Source organism: Loxodonta africana, chromosome 2 (assembly GCF_030014295.1).
Source record: "Loxodonta africana isolate mLoxAfr1 chromosome 2, mLoxAfr1.hap2, whole genome shotgun sequence".
In the NCBI taxonomy this organism is placed as follows: domain Eukaryota; kingdom Metazoa; phylum Chordata; class Mammalia; order Proboscidea; family Elephantidae; genus Loxodonta; species Loxodonta africana.
The window spans coordinates 166143954-166167300 of record NC_087343.1 but is presented as its reverse complement, the minus strand read 5'-3'; the positions used below and the strand labels follow the sequence as shown (position 1 = coordinate 166167300).

At 48.8% G+C, this 23347-nt stretch overlaps 1 protein-coding gene across 1 annotated transcript; it reads right to left on the bottom strand.

Moving 5' to 3' along the window:
- Positions 1-992: 992 nt before the first annotated feature.
- On the bottom strand, positions 993-21652 carry GM2A (ganglioside GM2 activator). Its single transcript, XM_010591977.3, has 4 exons — positions 21403-21652; positions 16084-16233; positions 3282-3464; positions 993-2927 (listed from the first exon to the last, which is right to left on the bottom strand). Exons 1-4 carry the CDS (start codon positions 21472-21474, stop codon positions 2772-2774), a joined length of 561 nt encoding a protein of 186 aa, XP_010590279.2. The 5' UTR covers positions 21475-21652; the 3' UTR covers positions 993-2771.
- Between the last annotated feature and the right edge of the window lie 1695 nt (positions 21653-23347).

Sequence of the window (23347 nt, the reverse complement as noted above, 5' to 3'; positions counted from 1 at the left end):
GGCTATGTTAGACGGACATGACTTTGCAATTAGTGTCAAACACTCACTACCTCACCTCCTCCACGTGGCATGTCCTTCAAGGTGGCTGGGCTCCTCTCTGACACCAAGGGATAAATCTACTGGTCTAACCAATAGTCCTGGTGGCCCCACTTCCCTCACCAAGAGATTGGTTTAGTCACAGCCATATGACACAATCCTGGCCAATGTAACATGAAGGCAAATCCATTGGAGCTTCTAGGAAGAATTTCCTGGGTAGACTTGTCACCTATACCTGACACCTGGATCTCCAAAATAATGGGGCCACAGAGGAAACTGCCAACCCCCTAAGCATGGCGGAGAAATATATGTAAGAAATCTGGGACCTTAGTATATCACTGAGGCATCAATTAATCAAAAACAACTTGTTACTTGAGATAACTGGTATCTAAGCCACTTTCAGCTGAATTCCGTTCCTGAAAGCTACAAACATTCTAACTTTTGTAGATATCATCCCATTGCAGGAGTGAATATGTTTGTTTGGTAATAGAGCGTATAACACAAGGGCCTCTTTGGAATTATATGTATGGGAAATCTTTGAGTGTTCCTTAGGTAAAAAAACAAGTGTATACGAAATTTTGGAAGAAATGCCTACGCATCCAAGAGTCACAAGAGCTGAGAAGACCTAGAGCTCTTGACCCAAGGCTACCATCCCATTCTAAGACAAGGCATGACATAATAAGATTAACTGAGCTAACAAGATTCCATTCAAGAATGTGAACTAGGAAATGTCCACAAGGGTAAGGCTGAAAGATCTCACAGAGATGGGTAAGGCTAGGAGATCACGACATGAAGGGGAAGCAGAATCAGCAAACAGAGGAAGCCGGATGGTAACTGAGCAGGATGAAGCAGACACAACAAACGGCTCAAATCCAACAGAAACAACCCACCACAAACAGTTGCTGGGATTCCCTGAGGTATGAGAAGTGAAATATACAACCAAGACAAAAGAGGGCTTTGCAGCAAGTTAAAAAGTTTTATTGCCATCCTGTTTTCAAATGAGCCCAGACCTGGGGCTGGTCCGCGGTTCAGAACATAGTTAAGAGTTGTCATGGGATGAGGGATGAAGGGACAAATGTCTCTTCACTGGATCCTTGCTCCACAAAGCAGCTGCTGACAGGTCTGATTCTTCAGCTTCTGCTTTCTTCACTCTGACAAGGCTTCAAGTTTGGGGCAGGCAGCCCCGTGATCCCGCAGCTCACAGCTCTCAGGGAGGTTGCCTCAACCTCCCTGGAACAGCCTTCTCCGTGGGGCCAGACACTGTGGGTTTGGCCCTATGGTGGGAGAAATGGTGCCAGATGGAGCTGTCCTGAGACTGAAGGGACAAGGCCTTCAAGATGTTAGATCAGAGGTTGCAAACTGCTATCCATGGGCCAGATTTCCCCACTCACAAGTTTGTTTGACCCCATTGGCCTACAGAGTGTAGAAAAATAATTAGCTGCCAATATTTTAAAATTTCAAGATTTCATATAAAAGTCTAAATGTTTGGCTTCTCTAGGGAACAAAATTGAGAATGTCTGGCTAAACTGGGCCTACATTCTCATGTGGCACTAACTGGCTTATAGCTAGATAGCAGGTGCCCCCACGGACTGACCGTGTCCTCTCCAACTTACTCTAGCCCTTACCATTCTTGATTATATCCCATCTCAAGACTGGGTGCTGGCTGTCTGGTATCAGTGCATGTGTGCTGTTATTTCTCCTATAGTTTAAGAAACGTTTATTGTTCCCAAGTCTCTATCAAAACTGGAGAAGGGAAGACACACATGGAAAGTGACATGTTTCTCATGGCCTTAGCCACTTGTTTATGTCTCTCGCTTGGCCCTGCAGGCACCTGAGATTGCAAACTCTACTTTAAACACATAGAGCATCTTTAAATATCTCCTCCAAGGGATCCTCCACCACACATGCCCTGCCTCTCCAGGGTACAGCATGCCCAGTATTAGTTGGACAAACCTGGAAAAGGCTACTGAACCACAGAAGTTAGTCAAAGAACAGACTGAATCAACCGTTTCGTTATAAGAGGGGCTTAGAGTAAAATGCAAAATGTTAATACTCTTGCTCTGCTTTTAAGTCACTGACAAAAAAATGAAAAACAAATAAGAAAGCTATAAAAGGACTTCAAGAGATTGGGTCAGTCTGAACTTGGGGTTCCATGGCATGTGCGTCCCCATTCCTGGACTATTTAAGAAATGAGCAAAGCTCTCAGGGAGAAGGCCCTGGGGGTGGGGTGGAAAGGGAAGTGGCCAGCCCAGCAGATGTCCTGGGCTCTCAAAAAGTGCCAGGCTCATCCTCTCTTCAGCCAGGGCTGTTTGCTCCAGGGCTTCAAACCGGTTCGTGCTGGTTTTAACCCCTGCTGACAATTTGCATTTCCACCCAAATATGCTGAATCAGAATCTATATTTTAACAAGATCACCAGGTGATTCTTATGAATAATAAATGTTGAGACCCACTGCTCTACTAGTGGCTCTCAGAATTGGTCCCTAATCTGCAGCATTAGCATCGCCTGGGAACTTGTTAGACATGCGAATTCTCAGCAGGGCTTCAAATCAGAATGATTGGTAGCCATGGTTTGCCCCAGCCTAAAGGCACAAAATGATTTTCAACAAGGGTAGTAGAATCAGTACAGAAAAGGACTTGAACGGGGACGGAGTCAGAATTCAGCCTGGACAAATGCAAAACAGAGAAAAGAGACACCTTCGCCATATTCCATTATTCAGCTGTGGCTGGTACCACATTATTTGCCCTTGAGAGAGGCAGTGATCTTGACGCAGCCCAGATGCTTGCCTTTGCTGCTCACTATGCTCTCGATGTGGTAGTTCCCGCTGCTGAGCCAGCTGGGCAGCTCCAGGTCAGGCAAGGTGAAATCAGACTTGGGCAGTGAGTAGGTGCCCTGCAGGAAAGACAGTGGACCACCAGTCAGTGGGAGCCTATTGATGGGACCCTCTCCTGGAGCCACCTCTAGGATTACAGCCTAAGAGCCACACAAGATGAGAGATTGCTACAGCACTGTAGAGCATGGAATGTTATAGCTAAAGGGCCCTGGAGGTCACATCCAAGTTCAAGTCTCCCATTTCTCAGATGGATAAACTGAAGCCAAAAACAGATATGTGGTTCAGGATAGGTCATACCAACTTACACCGCAGACATCCAGATCTGCAGGAGAAGAAAGCCAGGGCCCTTCTCTGCAACCCCATCTCTGTACTCCAGCCACGGGGATAATGCCCATTCCTCCCCAAGTACTTACTGCTTTGAAAGGACAGTGGCATGGAAGACCATAGGAGTGAAGGGGCTCAGGGCAGTCCTCTCCAGGGGGAATGAAATTGTCGAGCACATTACAGAAGTCTTCATAGGTACAGCTGCCTATCTGATCCACACATGGGATCTTGACCCACAAGCCTGCTATTTCCTTCTCCACAGTTAATACCACCTAGTGAGGAAAAGTTTGAAAAAGGTTACAAGTGGAAATTCCAGGGACAAACATTCCAGCTCTCCTGCTTCTTTAAAAGGTCAGCTTTTTTTTTTTTTAAATCACAGAATTTTTAACTGGATGGGACCTTAGAGATCATCTGATCTAGGAATGACAATATTGTGGCACATGCACCAATATTGTCCTTTCCTGTGCCTGTGACAGACATTAATAATCAATTGTGATTTCTTTCCCCACCTCACCAACTCACATACAGCCTTAGGACTCTTCAGGTAGTCATCACCCATTGATTGGAGCTAACACTTAAAAAAGTTGAAGCCCACTTGTCACCTGCTAATTATGTCATAGTTCGTTGGACTTTTCTTGGGAGCCCAGACTTGGCCTCGGAACCCTTTGACTTCAGGTAGCTCCAACCAACTGATTGGAGGTGGTTATCAAGATGAAACCTATTGGCTATTCTTGGATCATATTTTCTCCAGACTGCTATAGAAGACAGAATTAAGACCAAAGGAATTTATAGGGAGGTCACTTTGGGATCAATATGAGAAAGATCTCAATCACAGCTTCCTTACAACAGAATGAACTATCCCAAGATGTGATGGGCACACTGATCTCAGTTGCAGGAGCTGCAAAAGGACCCCTGCGCACAGATAGAAGCTGGATGAGAATATCTATAATGTGCTAACACCTCCAAGCTGTCATGATTCTGCTCCTGTTCTGGAGGCTGGCACTGACCCGGAAAAAGTGACCAAGGCTTTATTCATTATGGACAGTTCCAGTTGTGAACAGTCCTAGTTGATTTGCACTTGACTGCTAACCTACAGGTTGGCAGTTCAAACCTGCAGAAGAGAAGGCCTGGTGATCCGCTTCTGTTAAGGTTAAAAACAAAAACCAAACCTGTTGCCGTTGAGTTGCTTTCCACTCATAGCGACCCTATAGGACAGAGTAGAATTGCCCCCATAGAGTTTCCAAAGAGCGCCTGGTAGATTCAAACTGCCGACCTTTTGGTTAGCAGCCATAGCACTTAACCACTGCACCACCAGGGTTTCCCTGTTAAGATCACAGCCCAGAAGACCCTATGGAGCAGTTCTACTCTATAACACATGAGGTCGCCATGAGTTGGAATGAACTCAATGGGAACTAACAACAGAGCCATATAAGTTCTCCCTTAGAGCCACAATCTTGTCCCACCGAAGGCATCAAGGGAAAATTGTGAGGAAACGTCAATTTTGAAGATGTTAGCCCTCTCTCTAGTATTTGATTACTGTGGATGTTATGGCAGGAAACCACAATTTAAGATCCTATTTTTTTTTTCAGCCCTAGAATTAGACCCTGCTGGGCTCAGGCTGGTTCCCCAGCTGTGGATTCAGTCTTCCAACTGCTCCAGATATTGGGATATTTGTCACTTCCCCCAGGCCCAGAAAGAAGGCAGAAGTTGCACACCCTGTACCGAGTGGACAAGCTCAAACGCCTTCCCTCACAGGCCTCATCCTGCTCATCCCCCCGCAGTCATGCTGAGTTCCCCTGCCAGCCCTAAATCTCCCCTGCCGTGCCTTCTGCAGCCCTCTTACAAGAAGAGCCAGAGGACCTGGTTGGGATCCTAGTTCTGCCACTTCCTGGTATTGTGCCACTGGGGAAGTTAGTTACTGTCTTTCAGCTTCCATCCCCTCATCTCCAAAAGTGGGATAATTTATAGACCTACCTCTCTCACAAAGTCCTATGTACTGAGTGAGACAATACTTGTAAAACACTTAGCCCAGCGCCTGGAGTCCTGAAAGTGCCTACTACCTGATTTCTGTCCTACTTTCTCCCTTTGCTGACACTCTCTCCTTGTTCTGCCAGCTTTGTTGTTGGTTGCTGTCGAGTCAATGCCCGACTTGTGACAACCCCATGCACAACAGAAGGAAACACTGCCCAGTCCTGAGCCATCCCCATGAGTAGGTGAGAATAGGGCCGTTGTGATCCGTGGGGTTTTCATTGGCTGATTTCAGAAATAGATCGCCAGGCCTTTCTTCCTAGTAGCTTGGTCTAGAAGTTCCACCAAAATCTGTTCAGCATCATAGCAACAGGCAAGCCTCCAATGACAGACAGGTGGTGGCTGCGCATGAGGTACATTGGCCAGGAACAGAACCCACGTCTCCATGTGGAAGGTAAGAATTCTACCACCAAACCACCCCACTGAAAATGGTTGTGCAGGTGCTACCTGAACAAGAGCACCCAGCTGAGGGCACCAGTGGGGGTTCAAATCCAGCCACGGCTCCTCCCACCAAGCTGGAGCCTATGGGGCTGCATCCACTAGAAGGAGCAGTGCCTTCCTCATCACCATCCTCATCTCCCCCACCACTAGCATAGCATACAAGGCACTCGGTGAAAGTGCACAGAACCTAAGTCAACAGCAGCCATGCCTATCATTTGAGGAATATAAACTATGGCCCATTTCCTAATCCCTGCTCTCAGTCCATTTGCTAATATTACTCAGAAGAGCAAGGAAGGGTAGGTGACTTCCATAGCACTTCCATGGCAAGACCTAAGTTCTTCTGTGTCATGGTCTTGGCTCTCAACAACTAGATTGATAATGGCACTACTGTGCAACAGGGTGCCTGGTCAGGGCTAGGACCTTGGGCTCCAGTCAGAGGTCAGCACGTATCCATTGCAAGACCTCTGCTCCTCCACAACTTTAAAAAAATGAGGCATTTGGGTCTCATGATCTTGAAAACACCTACCAGTTCTGATATCCTAAGAATCAAAGTTTCTTGCGGGATAAAAAAAAAAAAGACTTCTTCTCTGGACCCCTCCCACAAGGCTCTAAGTACTGAGTGAGACAGTGCATGTAAAACATTTAGCAAAGTGCTCAGAATCCTGAAACTGTCTACTACTAATGACTCTAGAGAATCCCTCCCACCCACCCACTGCTGTCTAGTCGATTCGGCTCTTAGCAACCCCACAGGGTTTCCAAGGCTGTAAATCTCTACAGAAGCAGACTGCCCAAGCCTTTCTCCCATGGAGCCCCTGGTGGTTTCAAATCACCAACCTTCCTTAGAGTGTCCCCAGGCGGCACAAATTGTTTGTGCTTGTCTACGAACCTAAAGTTCGGCGGTTCAAACCCACCCAGCAGCTTTGCAGAAGAAAGGCCTGCTTCTGTAAAGACTTACGGCCAAGAAAACCCCATGGAGCTCTGTCACTTGGTAACACGTGGGGTCACCATGAATCTACGACAAAGGGTTTGGTTTTTGATGACTGTAGATAAAGATCAGCTGACAGCACCCGACGTGAAGGGTAGCCATCTGATGATATGGAGGCTTTACAGCTCTGTCACAGGGCTCAGGGAGGGGCACTGCAGGTCCGTGACATGCGGGTTGGGGGCACACCATCAGGACTGAAAACCATGTGTCTGAAAGCCTTAACTAAGTGCCTATGCCAAATTCAACAATTTACAATTCCTGAGGATGGGAAAATGAGGGCCCCAGAGCTGGGAGCTGAGGAAGGGCTGGACAAGTGGAGGTTAAAAATTACGACAAATCCCTGTAGAGCAAATCAGAAGGGGCAAAGTGAGCTCCTGGGTGGGCCCCAATCCTGTCCATGACTCATGGAACTGGGTCATGAAACTTCTAAAAATTGCAGCTGGTATTAAATCCATCCAGGCCCCAGGTGGGATTTTTGAATAGAGATGTTTTTCACATCAGCTGAGTCAGAGGAAGAGAAGATTCCAGTTGGCTTTCTGGCTCTACTGCTAGCAGGCCATGTGAGCTGGGACCAGTCACACTCTGTTCTGGGACTCAGTATAACAAGGGGTTAAAGCCAGTGATCTCAAGAGGCCGTCCAGGCTCATACAGTGTCTGTCTGGGCAGCTCCCCAGGGCGTCTTAGAGGCCGTCCAGGCTCATACAGTGTCTGTCTGGGCAGCTCCCCAGGGGCGTCTTAGAGGCCGTCCAGGCTCATACAGTGTCTGTCTGGGCAGCTCCCCAGGGGCGTCTTAGAGGCCGTCCAGGCTCATACAGTGTCTGTCTGGGCAGCTCCCCAGGGGCGTCTTAGAGGCCGTCCAGGCTCATACAGTGTCTGTCTGGGCAGCTCCCCAGGGGCGTCTTAGAGGCCGTCCAGGCTCATACAGTGTCTGTCTGGGCAGCTCCCCAGGGGCGTCTTAGAGGCCGTCCAGGCTCATACAGTGTCTGTCTGGGCAGCTCCCCAGGGGCGTCTTAGAGGCCGTCCAGGCTCATACAGTGTCTGTCTGGGCAGCTCCCCAGGGCGTCTTAGAGGCCGTCCAGGCTCATACAGTGTCTGTCTGGGCAGCTCCCCAGGGCGTCTTAGAGGCCGTCCAGGCTCATACAGTGTCTGTCTGGGCAGCTCCCCAGGGGCGTCTTAGAGGCCGTCCAGGCTCATACAGTGTCTGTCTGGGCAGCTCCCCAGGGGCGTCTTAGAGGCCGTCCAGGCTCATACAGTGTCTGTCTGGGCAGCTCCCCAGGGGCGTCTTAGAGGCCGTCCAGGCTCATACAGTGTCTGTCTGGGCAGCTCCCCAGGGGCGTCTTAGAGGCCGTCCAGGCTCATACAGTGTCTGTCTGGGCAGCTCCCCAGGGGCGTCTTAGAGGCCGTCCAGGCTCATACAGTGTCTGTCTGGGCAGCTCCCCAGGGGCGTCTTAGAGGCCGTCCAGGCTCATACAGTGTCTGTCTGGGCAGCTCCCCAGGGGCGTCTTAGAGGCCGTCCAGGCTCATACAGTGTCTGTCTGGGCAGCTCCCCAGGGGCGTCTTAGAGGCCGTCCAGGCTCATACAGTGTCTGTCTGGGCAGCTCCCCAGGGCGTCTTAGAGGCCGTCCAGGCTCATACAGTGTCTGTCTGGGCAGCTCCCCAGGGCGTCTTAGAGGCCGTCCAGGCTCATACAGTGTCTGTCTGGGCAGCTCCCCAGGGGCGTCTTAGAGGCCGTCCAGGCTCATACAGTGTCTGTCTGGGCAGCTCCCCAGGGGCGTCTTAGAGGCCGTCCAGGCTCATACAGTGTCTGTCTGGGCAGCTCCCCAGGGGCGTCTTAGAGGCCGTCCAGGCTCATACAGTGTCTGTCTGGGCAGCTCCCCAGGGGCGTCTTAGAGGCCGTCCAGGCTCATACAGTGTCTGTCTGGGCAGCTCCCCAGGGCGTCTTAGAGGCCGTCCAGGCTCATACAGTGTCTGTCTGGGCAGCTCCCCAGGGGCGTCTTAGAGGCCGTCCAGGCTCATACAGTGTCTGTCTGGGCAGCTCCCCAGGGGCGTCTTAGAGGCCGTCCAGGCTCATACAGTGTCTGTCTGGGCAGCTCCCCAGGGGCGTCTTAGAGGCCGTCCAGGCTCATACAGTGTCTGTCTGGGCAGCTCCCCAGGGGCGTCTTAGAGGCCGTCCAGGCTCATACAGTGTCTGTCTGGGCAGCTCCCCAGGGGCGTCTTAGAGGCCGTCCAGGCTCATACAGTGTCTGTCTGGGCAGCTCCCCAGGGCGTCTTAGAGGCCGTCCAGGCTCATACAGTGTCTGTCTGGGCAGCTCCCCAGGGGCGTCTTAGAGGCCGTCCAGGCTCATACAGTGTCTGTCTGGGCAGCTCCCCAGGGGCGTCTTAGAGGCCGTCCAGGCTCATACAGTGTCTGTCTGGGCAGCTCCCCAGGGCGTCTTAGAGGCCGTCCAGGCTCATACAGTGTCTGTCTGGGCAGCTCCCCAGGGGCGTCTTAGAGGCCGTCCAGGCTCATACAGTGTCTGTCTGGGCAGCTCCCCAGGGGCGTCTTAGAGGCCGTCCAGGCTCATACAGTGTCTGTCTGGGCAGCTCCCCAGGGCGTCTTAGAGGCCGTCCAGGCTCATACAGTGTCTGTCTGGGCAGCTCCCCAGGGGCGTCTTAGAGGCCGTCCAGGCTCATACAGTGTCTGTCTGGGCAGCTCCCCAGGGGCGTCTTAGAGGCCGTCCAGGCTCATACAGTGTCTGTCTGGGCAGCTCCCCAGGGGCGTCTTAGAGGCCGTCCAGGCTCATACAGTGTCTGTCTGGGCAGCTCCCCAGGGCGTCTTAGCTGGGCAAGGGGAGAGCCCTGGGACTGAACATGCCGCACACGCCTCTGGCGCTTGCAAGCACTGGTAGAACCTGTTGCTGCGGAGTCAGTTTCAACTCATGGCAACCCCACGTGTGTCGGAGTGGAACTGTGCTCCACAGGGTTTTCAATGACTGATTTTTTTAAAGAGGTAATCACCAGGCCTTTCTTCCTTGGTACCTCTGAGTGGATTCCAACCTCCAACCTTTTAGTTAGCAGCCAAGCAAGTTAATTGCACCACCCAGCGATGCCCCTACAAACACACCAAAAGTACTAAATCTACCTCCCCACTGGAAACAGCACAGAGACAGGAATCACAGGACAAGGACACCGGTTTTGCAAGTGCTAATGACGAGCTATACGCACAGGTTCTCTGAGCCTCAGTGTCCCTTATCTGTAAAATCGGGCGAATCATCCCTCCTCCCCTCCCAAGTGGTCAGAAAGGCTTTCATTTAACAGCCGATATGCACGTTCTCTGAAAAGATAAAAGAACTAAAACCAAACATAGATACACAAGAGTAATGTTGGGGGAGGGAAGGGACAGAGGGGATGAGGCCCATTTTTACAAAACACAAGTAAAGGGTAACAGGTAATAAAGTAATAGAAAAGGAGCTGCTGTTAGTTGCCCCCGAGTTGGCTCCAACTCATGGCGCCCTTATGGAAAACAGAACAAAACGTTGCCGGGTGCTCCACCATTTTCACGATCATAGGTATGTTTGAGTCCATTGTTGTAACTATGTGTCAATCCATCACATTGAGGGTTTCCCTCATCTTTGCTGACACTCTACTTTACCAAACAGGATGCTCTTTTCCAGCAAGTGGTCTTTCCCAAAGACATGTCCAAAGTAAGTGAGCCAAAGTCTCGCCATCCTCACACCTAAGGAGCATTCTGGCTGTAATTTCTTCGAAGACTCTCTGTCAGTTTGTCATACTGAGGTGGCTTGCATGTTGCTCTAATGCTGGAAGCTATTTCACTTGCCAGCAGGACACCCGTGGTGGATAGGTTTCCGCAGATTTTTCCAGACTAAGACAGACTAGGAAGAAAGGTCTGGTAATCTACTTCTAAAAACTAGCCAATGAAAACCCTATCGACCACAACAGAAAAGTAGGGGGGAAAGCTATCCCAATGGCTTGTGAAGAAGGCAGAAAAAGTAGGCTGGGGGCAGAAGAGGGAGTTAGCCAGTCTTTCCCTTCCAGTTAACTTCGCAGCATCATTGTTCTTGGGAACACCAGTGGTTTGCATGGCAATGGTGGGAGAACAAGCACACAGCCTGCCTTATAGGCTACATGCCAGACACAGCAGAGGAGCACCACAATGGCACCTGTGTGACCCAGCAGATGAATACTACAGTGCCCATACACAGAGAACAATTCTGCCCAACTCTGCCCAGATTTGAGAGGGGCTTGACCCCTATCACTAGAGGAACAGCTGAAGAAAATGGAATAACTTTACCTGGAGAAGCTGTGGGAAGAGGTGCAGGGGAAGTATGACCCGAGTGCTGCCTACTTGTATAGGAGTTCCAGCTGGTCAGATGGGCCACAGGAAAAGACTGATACTAACTGAAATATTAATAACAGCTAATACGTACTGAGCATGTCCTGTGTGCCAAGTATTGTGCTAAGTACTTTCTATGTTATTAACTCATTTATTGCTCACAAGAAACCTATGAGGTAGGGGCTATGATTAGCCCAGGCCTAAGGGGTGCCAACAGTAACACGCTCACCTGCTAACCAAAAGGTTGGAGCTTCAAATACACCAGAGGCACCTCAGAAGGAAGGCCTGGCAATCTACTTCCAAAAAATCAGCCACTGACAACTCTATGGAACAGCTCTATTCTGACATATATGAGGTTGCCATGAGTTGTAATTAATTTAATGGCAACGAGTTTAAGGGTGGTTTTAATAGGGACACAGATTCCAAACCAAGAACCTTTTGATTAATCAAAACAAAATTGGTGCCAGAATAGATATAGATCAGGAATGCTGTGAAGGGCATTAAAACACGGTATAAAGGTAACATTTCATACTAGTGAGGAAAGGTGGGGTGCAATGAATTGCTTTTATATGTTTTTTTCTAGCCAAGGTCTTACAACTCCCACAAAACGGTTAGGTGGGACTAAGCAAATAAGGTGCTTGTGGTCCACCAAGGGGATTGGACAGTTTTGCTAATGCACATGAGGTGCACAGAACGCTTGCGGGGGGTGGGACCATGCATATAAGGTACAAGGAACCCTTGCAGGGGATTGGTCAGTTTAGCTGTCCTGCGAGGCTTAAAAGGACCAATCCCACAGAGGCTGGGGGAAACCTCACTACCATCAGAAGAGCAGCAAGGAGTGGACCCAGGGTTCCTGTGCTGAGAACCTCCTAGACCCAGGATACAGAGAGTTATAACACTGGAGACAGTGAACAGTGGCGGCAAGCACAGCAGAGTCCAGTGGTACAAAAACAGCAGCAGCAGAACCAGGAGACTAGCTTAAGATTGTATGGTGGGCTTCCCGGCCCATGGAGCAAAGCAGCCACAGTGGGCTTGTGAACTCACACAGCACCCTCAGGCAGGAGTATCACCGGCAAAGTAGAGTACTTCTGGACACTTGTTGGCAGAAGTAAAGAGCTATAACACTTGCCCGAGCAGGGCCGAGGCCAAGATTGGGGTCCAAGGCCAAGAGCAGGCGTCCAGGCCAAGTGCACTGGCGCAGGCCTAGAGTAAGGGCCCAGGCCGAGAGCGAGGGCCTGGTGGCAGAGGCCTGCCTGTGGATATGGCTTAGAAGAAGCTGTCTGATCAAAGAGCTGCATCCTGAGTTGTTCATGTTACTTCCAACTTTATCCTGATCCCAAATCATAACCTGTTACTTCCTTAATAAACCCCATTAATATGGTCTGTGAGTTCTGTGTGGCCAATGAAACAAATTATCAAACCCAACAGAGAAGTAGAAACTGTTGTGGGAGGGATGGCTGGTGCCAGAACTGATAAAAAGGTTGCAGAGTGGAGGTATGTCTGACCTTCAGCCCACAGAAATCAGCCTTGGGCTTTGAGTCAATGCTTATCATTATTCTTCTCCCCTCTGGTGAAGTTAGAGGACCTCTGATGCCACACCATTTTTATAGTTGGCATCAGAAGTGGAATTCATTACAATGGCTCCTGATTCATGGAAGTATGGGGCTCTGGAAGAGAAAGGATGAAGAGGTGTGGGAAATGGAACTTTTGATTCCTGGATGGTTACTTTGGTTGTTGTCATCTGTAATGGCTAAAAGGAAAGTAAGAGATCTTATGCCGGAACAGCAGATAGGGAAACAGAGGAGAGGAAAGCCACATGTGGAGTGGCTTGGGACAAAAGCAAGATAACTGACAGGAGGTCAGGATCTTCTGGTTACAACCATGCACAATCCCAAGGACATATGCACAGGAATGGGAAGATAGTCATGGGGTATAGAGGAGAGGAACCAGAATGTTAACAAAGGCTATGTGTTTATCTGACTATACTGTGGATATTGAATGTTTCTCCTACCTAGTGTTGTAAAACAGACCTAAATGTATGATGGAAATGAATATTGGGTACTACAGATCATAAAACAGAGAGCATGTTAACTCTGCCTTCAGTCAATACTTGACTGAATATGCTAAAAGGGGGAACTAAGATTTGCCTGAAAGAAACATGGGCTGTTCATTTCAATGCAGTAGGTCTGTGTATAGAGTATTGGGGTTAGGTCCAAAACCTGAGCCCCACTCAGAATCTCTGGAGTCAGGAAATTCCATTGGAAAGACATGCAGACCTACCCAGAACTGATGGGAGAGCAGATTTGCATTTGAAGGAAGGACCTACACAGAAATAAAAAATGACTGTTTTGTTTTTTCAACTGTAAGTGGTTTGCCATTGGAGGCATTGAAGCAGGAAAAGTCTGTACCCATCAGAAGAACTCCCTTCCAGGGCTGGAAGTTAAAGGGAGTCAACAAGTAGACAGCCTAGTATGCTAATGTCAGGTGGCCACTTGGGTCCACTAGAGAAGTGGAAGTAGGGGAAGCACAGCAATGAAGAGATGGGCTGACTTTGGACGTGTTCCATTGGCACCCATTTCATCTAGTCCATGGGGGCCAGGAATGAGAGAAAGAGGGGAAGGGGGCTGGCTGGTCTGAAATGCAGGGAGGTGTGTAGACTCCTGAGCCTATGGCTGGTATCCACTGGCCTAGCTTGGATGGCTAGGGGATGAGCTGACCTCAGTTGAATTGGGATGAAGGTGAGCTGACCCCGTTTGAATGGGAACAAAATAACCTGGCCCCCTGGGTAAAGGAGGGACAGAGAGATGTTTGACACCATGGAGTAGATTGCTGCAATTTGATGGTTTGCCCCGGACGGGACTTTGCTTATGAATGCTGATGCTCAGAGTTCTAACCAGAACAGGAGATTCTTCCCACCAAGGAACATGATTATCTCCTCAGAGTGCTGGTTTGATAGAGACAGGCAATTTACACATTGGCTGTCTAAAACACTGGGAGATAAAGGCATGAAGTGGCTCACTTACATGCTTTCATTAATGTCTGCTCACATTCAACATCAGGAGAACAAGGAAGGATCCCCACTAAATAGATTCCTCTTTTCCTAATGGGTCTGGGGAAGATAGGATGGGGTAAGATGCTGATATGATTATATGATTCAGTTGTGAATGTTGACTGTTAACAGGGTTAATGGTGATTGTAAAAACTGTTAATTGTAGAAGTTGAAAACTATGAAAGAGTGGACTAAGAAGGAGACGCTGCTGGACTGGAGTACTGTGGCCAAACTTAAAGTCTCTTAAAAAGGTTTTGCTATGCTGATACCTCGTGAGGCTCAGAGCAAGGAAATAATATTCTCTCAGTTAAATTTTATCAGATGCCAGAAAGACTGAAGCCAAAATGACTTTTGGAGAACCTCACCAGATTAGATGGACACCTGCAGCAGACCTGAGTGGCTGGTACCTGAACGAACTCACCCTGAGGACTTTTTGCCCTAACTGAAGGACTAATTTTTAATTTCTGATTTGGACTGGTGAAATAACTGGGAGGAGGAAGTTATCCTCCAAGTATGAAAGAACCATGGCTAGAAAATCCAGGGTGTGGCTTGTGGTGCGATGAATCGCTTTTATATGACCTTTCCTAGCTATGGTCTTGTAACTCCCATAAAATGATTGGGTGGGACTAAGCAAATAAGGTGCCTGTCACCTGTCAAGGGGATTGGATGGTTTTGCTAATACACATAAGGTGCATAGAACCCTAGCAGGTGTAGGACCGTATAAATAAGGTGCATGGAACCCTTGCAGGGGACTGGTCAGTTTTACCATTCTGGTAGGGTTAAAAGGACCAATCCCACAGAGGTTGGGAGGGGACCTCACTACCATCAAGAAGAGCCAGGAGTGGAGTGTGTCCTTTGGACCCGGGGTCCCTGCGTTGAGATCCAGAAGACAGAGAGAGTTGTAACACTGGAGACAGCAAGAAGCAATGGCCAAGTACAGCAGAGAAACAGGAGCAGCAGAACCAGGATACTGGTGTGAGATCGTGTGGTAGGCTTCCTAGCCCACAGAGCAAGGGGGATACAATGGGCTTACTGACCCATGGAGCGAGAGAGCTGACAGCAACTTCAAGCAGGAGGTTCACTGGCAGACTGGGGTGCCTTCAGATACTTACCAACAGAGCTAAAGAGCTGTGACCCTTCCCCAAGCAGGGGGCTAAGCCTGAGCAGACATGGCCGAGAAGAAGCAGTCTGGTTGAAGAACTGTATCCTGAGTTGTTCTTGTTAATTCCAAGTTGATCCTGATCCCGAATCATAACCTGTTACTTCCCTAATAAATCCCATTAATCATGAATAGGATCTGTGAGTTCTGCGTGGCCATTACAACAACTACCAAACCTAACAGAGAAGTATGAAGTGCTGTGAGAGAGAGCGCTGGTGTCAGACCTGGTAAAAGGTTAGAGAGTGGAGGTATGTCTGCTTATTCCTTATAACTGGGTAGTGAGATTTCAAGTGATTTCTTTTAACTTTTCCCCATTTTGACCACTTGTGTTTTCTAAACCCAGTAAAAAACTGTTTTCTAAAATGACAATATAAACCCAAACCCACAGCCGTCGAGTTGATTCCAACTCATAGCGACCCTATAGAACAGAGTAGAATTGCCCCATAAAGTTTCCAAGGAGTACCTGGTGGATTCGAACTGCCGACCTTTTGGTTAGCAGACATAGCTCTTAACCGCTACACCATCAGGGTTTCCAAGTAACTATACAGTACTCACTAATTGATATGTCTATTTTGTAATTAACAACAAAACAACCAAATTGCCCAACCAGAGCTACCCAACAGTGAGCACTGTGCCGTCACGACCTGCCAGGTGTGATGTTTCAGTCATTCATGCTGTCGTCAGGGAGTTGTCGGGGCTGACATCAGAGATTCCTTTCAACCCTATGACCCTGAGATTCTAAGAACCTGTGTAAGAGTCTATGAATCTACGTCCCTTTGCTGCTGTGGGACTCCAGGTTTCCAAAATTCTTCACAGTTCCCAGAGTATACTCCCCCCAGGGCTTCCGACAGCTGGCCCATGGCACCTTCCCCCATCCCCACCCACCCCAAGCTCACCTTCAGAGGAGTCTCAAGGGGGTCACTGGTCTTGACCTCAACACTGACAGCCACTTTCCCAGGAATGACAATGGGGTCGGGTTCCAGTGTCAGGCTTTTGATCACGGCAGGGTCCTTTTCGTCACAGTTTTCCCAGGAAAAGTTACCTTGCTAAGATGGCCAGGGACAATCAGGCAGAAAGGAAAGAAACATTGACAAAAACAATGCTTACAGGCCAGAAAAATCAACAGAATGGGCTACTGGGATTGTATCTTAGGCAAGGTACCTCCCCTCTCTGGGCCTTAGTTTCCCTATCTGTAAACCCAGGTTAACACGTGTCCTACCATTGTATAGGCAGGACAAGAGTAAAAAACTCAAAAGACATAATCTCCCAACAGCAAGACTGTAAATTATAAAGCACAATGTGATAAGACTTTGAGTCAAACAAAACAGGAGACTAACCTTAACCACCTTTGGTTCCTTTTCTGATCTCCTACCTCACTATCCCCTGTCCCTCTCCAACCTGCCAGTCTTAAGGTCCCATTAGAAAGCAAGTTCTTGGGGGATTCAACTTTGTAGCCCATGCCGAGAATCCTGTTCACATCATACTCTATACCCAATCCAGGGCCAGGAACACTGGGAAATGAAAACACAGTGGGAAACAGAACAGTGTTCAAAACCCCTCCCTCAAGGGCATGCAATTAACCCTGGAAGGGAATAGGATGCTCATGAAAAGATGCCCCATGGGGCATGTGGTGAACAATTCCCAGTGAGTGAACTTTCCCGCTTCTGGACCTTCCAAATCCCAAGCCATTGCTCATGCCGTGTTCCTATGTGAATCACCCTTCCTCGCTCTGTTGAGCCATTTCTCCTGATCTCCTTCCACATCCCCAGGAAGTCTGCTGATTCCACCACCATCTTGTCCAACTACATGTGACCACCCACTTCCCACTTCCATGGCTCCTGTCTGCCTGTCTCATGACCAAAACTTTCCACAGCGTGTAGACTCTGCCCCTACACACGCCTTTCCACACCCTCAAAGGCAGCCTACACTCAGCTCTCCTACCATCCATACCCTGTTTTAGAAAGAAATCCTGCCAGTCCCTGACCCCCATTTTCAACATAACAACAGCTAACTGGGCTGACTAGGAACACCTAACCCAAGCTACACAGACAGGTCTCTCTGTGCCTAGTTTTGGAGTTGAGACACAGAGTCCGAGGTCACTCAGAGGACATTGACCTTTGCACTATCATTGGGTCATAAGTTTTGGGGTGGGGCCAGAGCACTTGGATTTGTGAGCAAGCTAAGGTTGGAACTCAAGGGCTCTGCTGGTCTACGGTAGAGGGAACACCTTTTCTGAAGAGGCAGTACAGGGTAGCAGGAAGAACATGGCTTAGGAGTGAGACATGCGGTAAATCAAGGCTTCAGTCAAATAGACCTGAGTTGAAATCATAGCTCAGCCACATTTACCATGTGGTTCTATAGGCAAATTAAGCCCTTTAGAGCCTCAATTTTGACATCTTTTACATGGAGGCCTTTATACCTTCCTCTCAGGATGTAGGTGAAGCTTGCAGCACAAAGCCAGGCAAAAAGCATGAGCTCGCTCACTGCTATGGATTGAATTGTGTCCCCCCAAAACATGTGTTTAACCGCTAACCTCTACACATGTGGTTATAATCCCATTTGGGAATGGGTTGTCTTTTTTATGTTAATGAGGCAGGATTAGTATAGGATGTGCCCTAAGTCAATCTCTTTTGAGATATAAAAGAGATTAAGCAAGCAAGCAAGCCAGAGAAGCAGAGGTGGGGAAAGAGAGATGCCACACCACATGAAGATCACCCAGGAGCTGAAGCTAAAAGAGACAAGGACCTTCCTCCAGAGCCAACAGAGAGAGAAAGCCTTCCCCTAGAGCCAGCACCCTGAATTCGGACTTCTAGCTTCCTAAACCGTGAGAAAATAAATTTCTGTTTATTAAAGCCACCCATTTGTGATATTTCTGTTATAGCAGCACTAGATAACTAAGGCACTAAGTGACCAAAAACAAAAACCAAACCTGTTGCCATCAAGTCGATTCCAACTCATAGCATTCAACATTTCAGGAACTTTCCAGCCTCCACTTCCTGCCATTAGCCCCACGAGATTTCTTGTATACCTCTAATAAACTTCCCCCCTACTTGAGCTCCTTGGAATGGGTTTCTGTTCCTTGGAATGATGCCTGCTGTCACTAAGAAAGGCAGGAGGAGGGTCTGATTCATCCCTGCATTCCCCACAGGCCCTCACTCAGGGTAGGTGTTAATAAGTGTTTCATTCAACATTCATCTCATAAATATTTATGAAGCAACAACTACAGGCCCTGGGCTAAGCACTGTGTCAATAATGATAACCTATTAGATATGGTTCCTGCCCTCCCTAATGGAGCTTACAGTCTAATGTAAAAAAATATCATCCATAATGACTTGTGGGTGCTGTCAAGGAAATGAACAGAAGGTGATCTTAGAGTAACAAAGGGTAGTGAGGAAGTCATACGTAAGCTGGGCTCTGGCAGGATGAGAGACAACAATGTGAAACGCAGAGAGAAAGAACAGGCAAAGGCTTTGAGAAAGCTAGGAATGATCTTAGCTGCTCTGGGTACTACAAGAAAGTCAGTGGGCTAGATGTAGTGAATGAGGGACCCTGAGGTTGGAGGAGTGGGCAGGGTCATTTAATGCAGGACCTCAGGGGTCATAGTCTGGAGACTGGGTTTATTATATGTACAATGGAACCCCATGGAAGGAAAGTGCCCTGCTCTGAAGTATGGTTGAGAATAGATGGAGAGAGGCAAGATTAGAAGGGGAAGACCAGTTAGGAGGCCACTGTCAAATGAAAGAATGCCTGGAATTAAGCGCTGAGCTGGAGAGTAGGACGAGCCATTTTCCGAGGCTGTTTTCACAGATTCTAAGCAGCCTACAGAAACCCTGGTGGCGTAGTGGTTAAATGCTACGGCTGCTAACCAAAGAGTCGGCAGTTTGAATCCGATAGGTGCTCCTTAGAAACTCTATGGGGCAGTTCTACTCTGTGCTATGGGGTCATTATGAGTCGGAATCGACTTGACGGCACCGGGTTTGGTTTGTTTCGGGAAGCAGCTTACTTCAGATTGAGGATTAGTTCTAGACAGGGAAAGCATCCAGATAGCACAGCTGGAACTGAAGAATTCCCTCCTCTCTCCTAAGCATGCCCCTCCTCCACCGTCCTCTCTGCCACACACACACACACACACACCAGGCCCTAAGCAAGGCATAAAGAAAGAAAAAGAAAGAAACTTGTTGCCGTCGAATCGATTTCTACTCACAGCGACCCCATAGGGCAGAGTAGAACTGCCCCACTGAACTGCCAACCTTTTGGTTAGCAGCTTGAGCTCTAACCACTGCTCCACCAGGGCTCCAGCCAGGCATAACAAAGCGATTTCTGGACAGGAGTACCTGGCCAGAGACCCCTGTGGCAATGAATTCTGTGACTGTGGCCTGGCTTATGTGGCGAGAAGGTATGATGCATTGGCATCACAATGGTCTAGTCTGTAGCTGATCACGCGGATGGCACAGGACTGGGCAGCATTTTGATCCATCATGCATGGGGCTGCCATGAATTGGGGCTGACTAGGCAGCGGCTAATAACAAGATGCCCAGCATGGGGCTAGATAGTCTCCCCTGTTATCTAAAGACCGACATAGCCCAGAGTCACAAGACTGGTTAATGCTAGAAGAGGAAATGGAACGCAGGCTTCTGGAAACTCAGCCTCAGATAGTAAGTACTATCTCCCCACAGCCCTCAACTGGCCTGTGGTCTCAGGTTCAGGGCTCTGAACTACATGAGCCCAGAGAAGGCCTGGATGATAACAGGTAAGGATTGAAAGTGCCACTTGCTGTGTGATCTTGGGTGAGTCCCTATCCTCTCTGGGCCTCTGTGGAAGGGGGGGTGACTGGATGTCTCAGGGCCTCTCCAGACCCTCTGGGCTGGGATGGCATCCTAGCTATGACATGTAGGAAGACAGGGATGTAGGGCAACCTCGGAGCCTCTAACGTGATTCCACCTCATAGCGGCCATCCCTGGAGCCAAGAGAAGCATTCTCAACCTACACTCAGGAACAAGGTGCAAATCCTCAGGGCAAGTGAGGCCAAGAGGGCCTTGCTCCTTCAACAGGCAAGAGCGGGGCAGAGTGAGGCCAAGTCAAACCATTTACATCACTTCATTTGTTTACTATTTTAGAGCTTTTCGTTCCATGAAAGCATTTTCATTCACCCATCATCACACTCACTGTACAGAAGAAGAGATCAAGGCTCAGGGAGCCCAAATGCCATGTCCATGGACAAGAAACAGAGGAGGGATCAGAAACCAAGCCTCCAGCCCTCAGTCCTGTTCACTCTTCCCTACTCCACACTATTCCTCAATCCCAGACCAAGATTTCCAAGGTGGTAGGAGGAAGAGGATCTGAGGTGGACCTGCCTCTGGCTGCAGCCAGAGATGTGTCTTGCCCAGAGCCAAGTAGCAAAGAGGAATGGAACTGGGCTTCTCTAGGTTTCAGAATGACAGAACTTCTCTTTATGAGGTGTCTGCAGCCCTGTGTGAATGAGAAGTTAAGGGAGCAGCTTGGAGGGTGGGGACCTGCCCTCTCAGGAGCTCACAACCCAGGTGCTCACAGGGCTGGATCTGTATCACCAGCTGGGCAGCTCTGGACCTGCTGGCCTGGAGGGCTTCTCAAACCCACCCATTCCTCAGGACCAACCTCATAGCAGTGAAAGGGATGGGCAACAGGCTTTATTAGGGAGGGGTGGGGAAGCTGGGCCTGTCTCTGGGCCTGGGGGCAGGCCATAGCTTTTCAGTTCCTTAGAGCCCTGCTGGCTAGCGCTTAAGAGGTCAGTTGCTAACTAAAAGGTTGGCAGTTCAAATCCTCCAGACGCTCCTTGGAAACCCTGGGGGCAGTTCTACTCTGTCCTATAGGGTCACGATGAGTTGAAATCTAATCGACAGCAATGGGTTTGGTTTTTGGTTTTCTGGTGCAATTTCACTTAGGCGCTTGGAAAGATGGCAGAAAATGTACTGATATGAGTTAGATGGACGCCTCCAAAAAAGCCTGGAGGAGAACAAGGCTTTAGCGCAGACTCTCATTGTACAGATCGGGAAGCTGAAACCCGCAGACAGAATGGGACCCACTCAGAGTCCCGTAGCTCGTGACTCTGGAAGCCTCCGCTGCAAGAAAAGGAATTCTAGAGACCGGAGTGGCCACCCCCACAACCCACCACGCCCCGCACACCGGCAGCTGGACTGGAATGCTGGAAGCAGTGCCCTAAAGGAAGGGGCGCTCACCTGGGTCGGAAGGACTCGCGTGGGGGCCGCAGGGCCAACGAGAAGCAAAGCCAGGGCGATCAGGAAGGTCATAGTGAAGGGTGACTCCGCGCAGGGTTAACTAGAAAGTCTGGCTTTGGCGGCGGTGGCGCCTTTAAATGCCTACCTGCATTGGTTATGCACAGCTGCGTATTGCTATGCAAAGCGGAGCCTAGCCACTTCCAGGTTCGCCCCGCCCGGGCCCAGATTTCCAGGCCTGAGTAGGACGGATCTCGCCCGGCTCCTCCCCTCAACACTTCCTCCTCCGGCCCCTCCTTTGCGGCCTGTCAAGCCCTCCCTGCTGGGGGCGGGGCGGGAGCCGGAGGTAGGAGGGGGAGAAAAGGGACCAGAATGGGCGCCAGGGGCGGGACAGAGCTAAGTGGAAGGGAGGGGCGAAGCTGTTGTTTCCGGACTCTCGCTGTGACTGTCACCGCAGGAAGGACTTTTAGGAACTCAAAGATCCAGTGTTTTCACCAATCTCCTTCTTAAGAAAAATGTCACGTTCCCTGCCAATAGCACCCTTCCCCATATCCGTGTTTCGCATCACTGTGTTTTATCAATAATTATAGTAATAATGGTAATAGCAACGAACATTTAGTAAGTGTTGCAAGGCATACTGAGCACAGCTGGGAGCCCTGGTGGCACAGTGGTTAAGAGCTTAGCTGCTAACCAAAAAGTTGGCAGTTCAAAACCAGCAGCCGCTCCTTGGAAGCCCTATCCGGCAGTTTTACTCTGTATATCCTATAGGATCCTTAAAAGACAATGGGTTGTTTTTCTTTTTTTGGAGGGGAAGGGAAGCACTGTTAGGCACTTTGTATTATTAGATCATTTAATTTTAATAAATCTGCCAGGGAATCCTGTCATGCTGTGGTGGTTTGCACATTGCTGTGATGCTGGAAGCTATGACACCAGCATTTCACATACCAACAGGGTCACCCATGATGAATAAGTTTCAGCAAAGCTTCCAGACTAGGATGGGCTAGGAAGAAAGGCCTGGCAAACTCTTTCTGAAAGTAAGCCAATGAAAACCTTATGGATCACAATAGAACATTGTTCAACTCAATTGCTGTGGACCCATCATCAGAAGTAATAATTGATGGAGAAGGACATCATCTTTGGTGAAGCAGAAGGCCAGCAAGGGCAAGGGAGACCCTTGGTGAGATGGATTAGCGCAATAGCTGTGACACTGAACTCAAGCATGCCTGCAATTGTGACAATGACACAGGACTGAGGAACATTTCATTCTGTTGTACATAAGATCACCGTGAGTTGGAGTCCACACTTCAGCACCTTACAAAAACATGAATCCATCAGTTTTTTTTTTTTGTTTTTTTTTTTGTCCCATCTTACCACCGAGGAAAACGATGCACAGAGAGGTTGGCTTTGGCAGAGTCACACAGCCACCAAGTGATAGAGCTAGGAGGATTCTGCTCAGATACCCCACCAGTGAAGAGATGTTTGAGCTACTACATTTTATATTTTCAATTTACTTTAAAAAGGAAAAACCAAGGCAAACCCACTGCCATTGAATTGATTCCAACTCATGGCAACCACATGTGTTACAGAGTAGATCTGCTCCATAGAGGTTTCTTGGCAGTAGAATAAAAAATCAAATTCACAAAAAAGGCCAGACTTATACGTCTAACAGAGACTGGAGAAATCCCAGAAACTATGGCCCTTAAGATACCCTTCCGACCTGGAACTGAAGCCATTCCCAGAGACCACCTTTCAGCCAAACCATAGACAGGCCCATAAAATAAACAATAACACCCAAGAGGAATGTGCTTCTTAGAACAATCAATTATGCAAGACCAAAAGGGCAACACATATGCCCAAAAGCAAAGATGAGAAGGCAGGAAGGGGTAGAAAATCAGGACAAAAGGAAATGGGAACCTAGGACGGAAATGGGGAAAGTGCTGATACAATG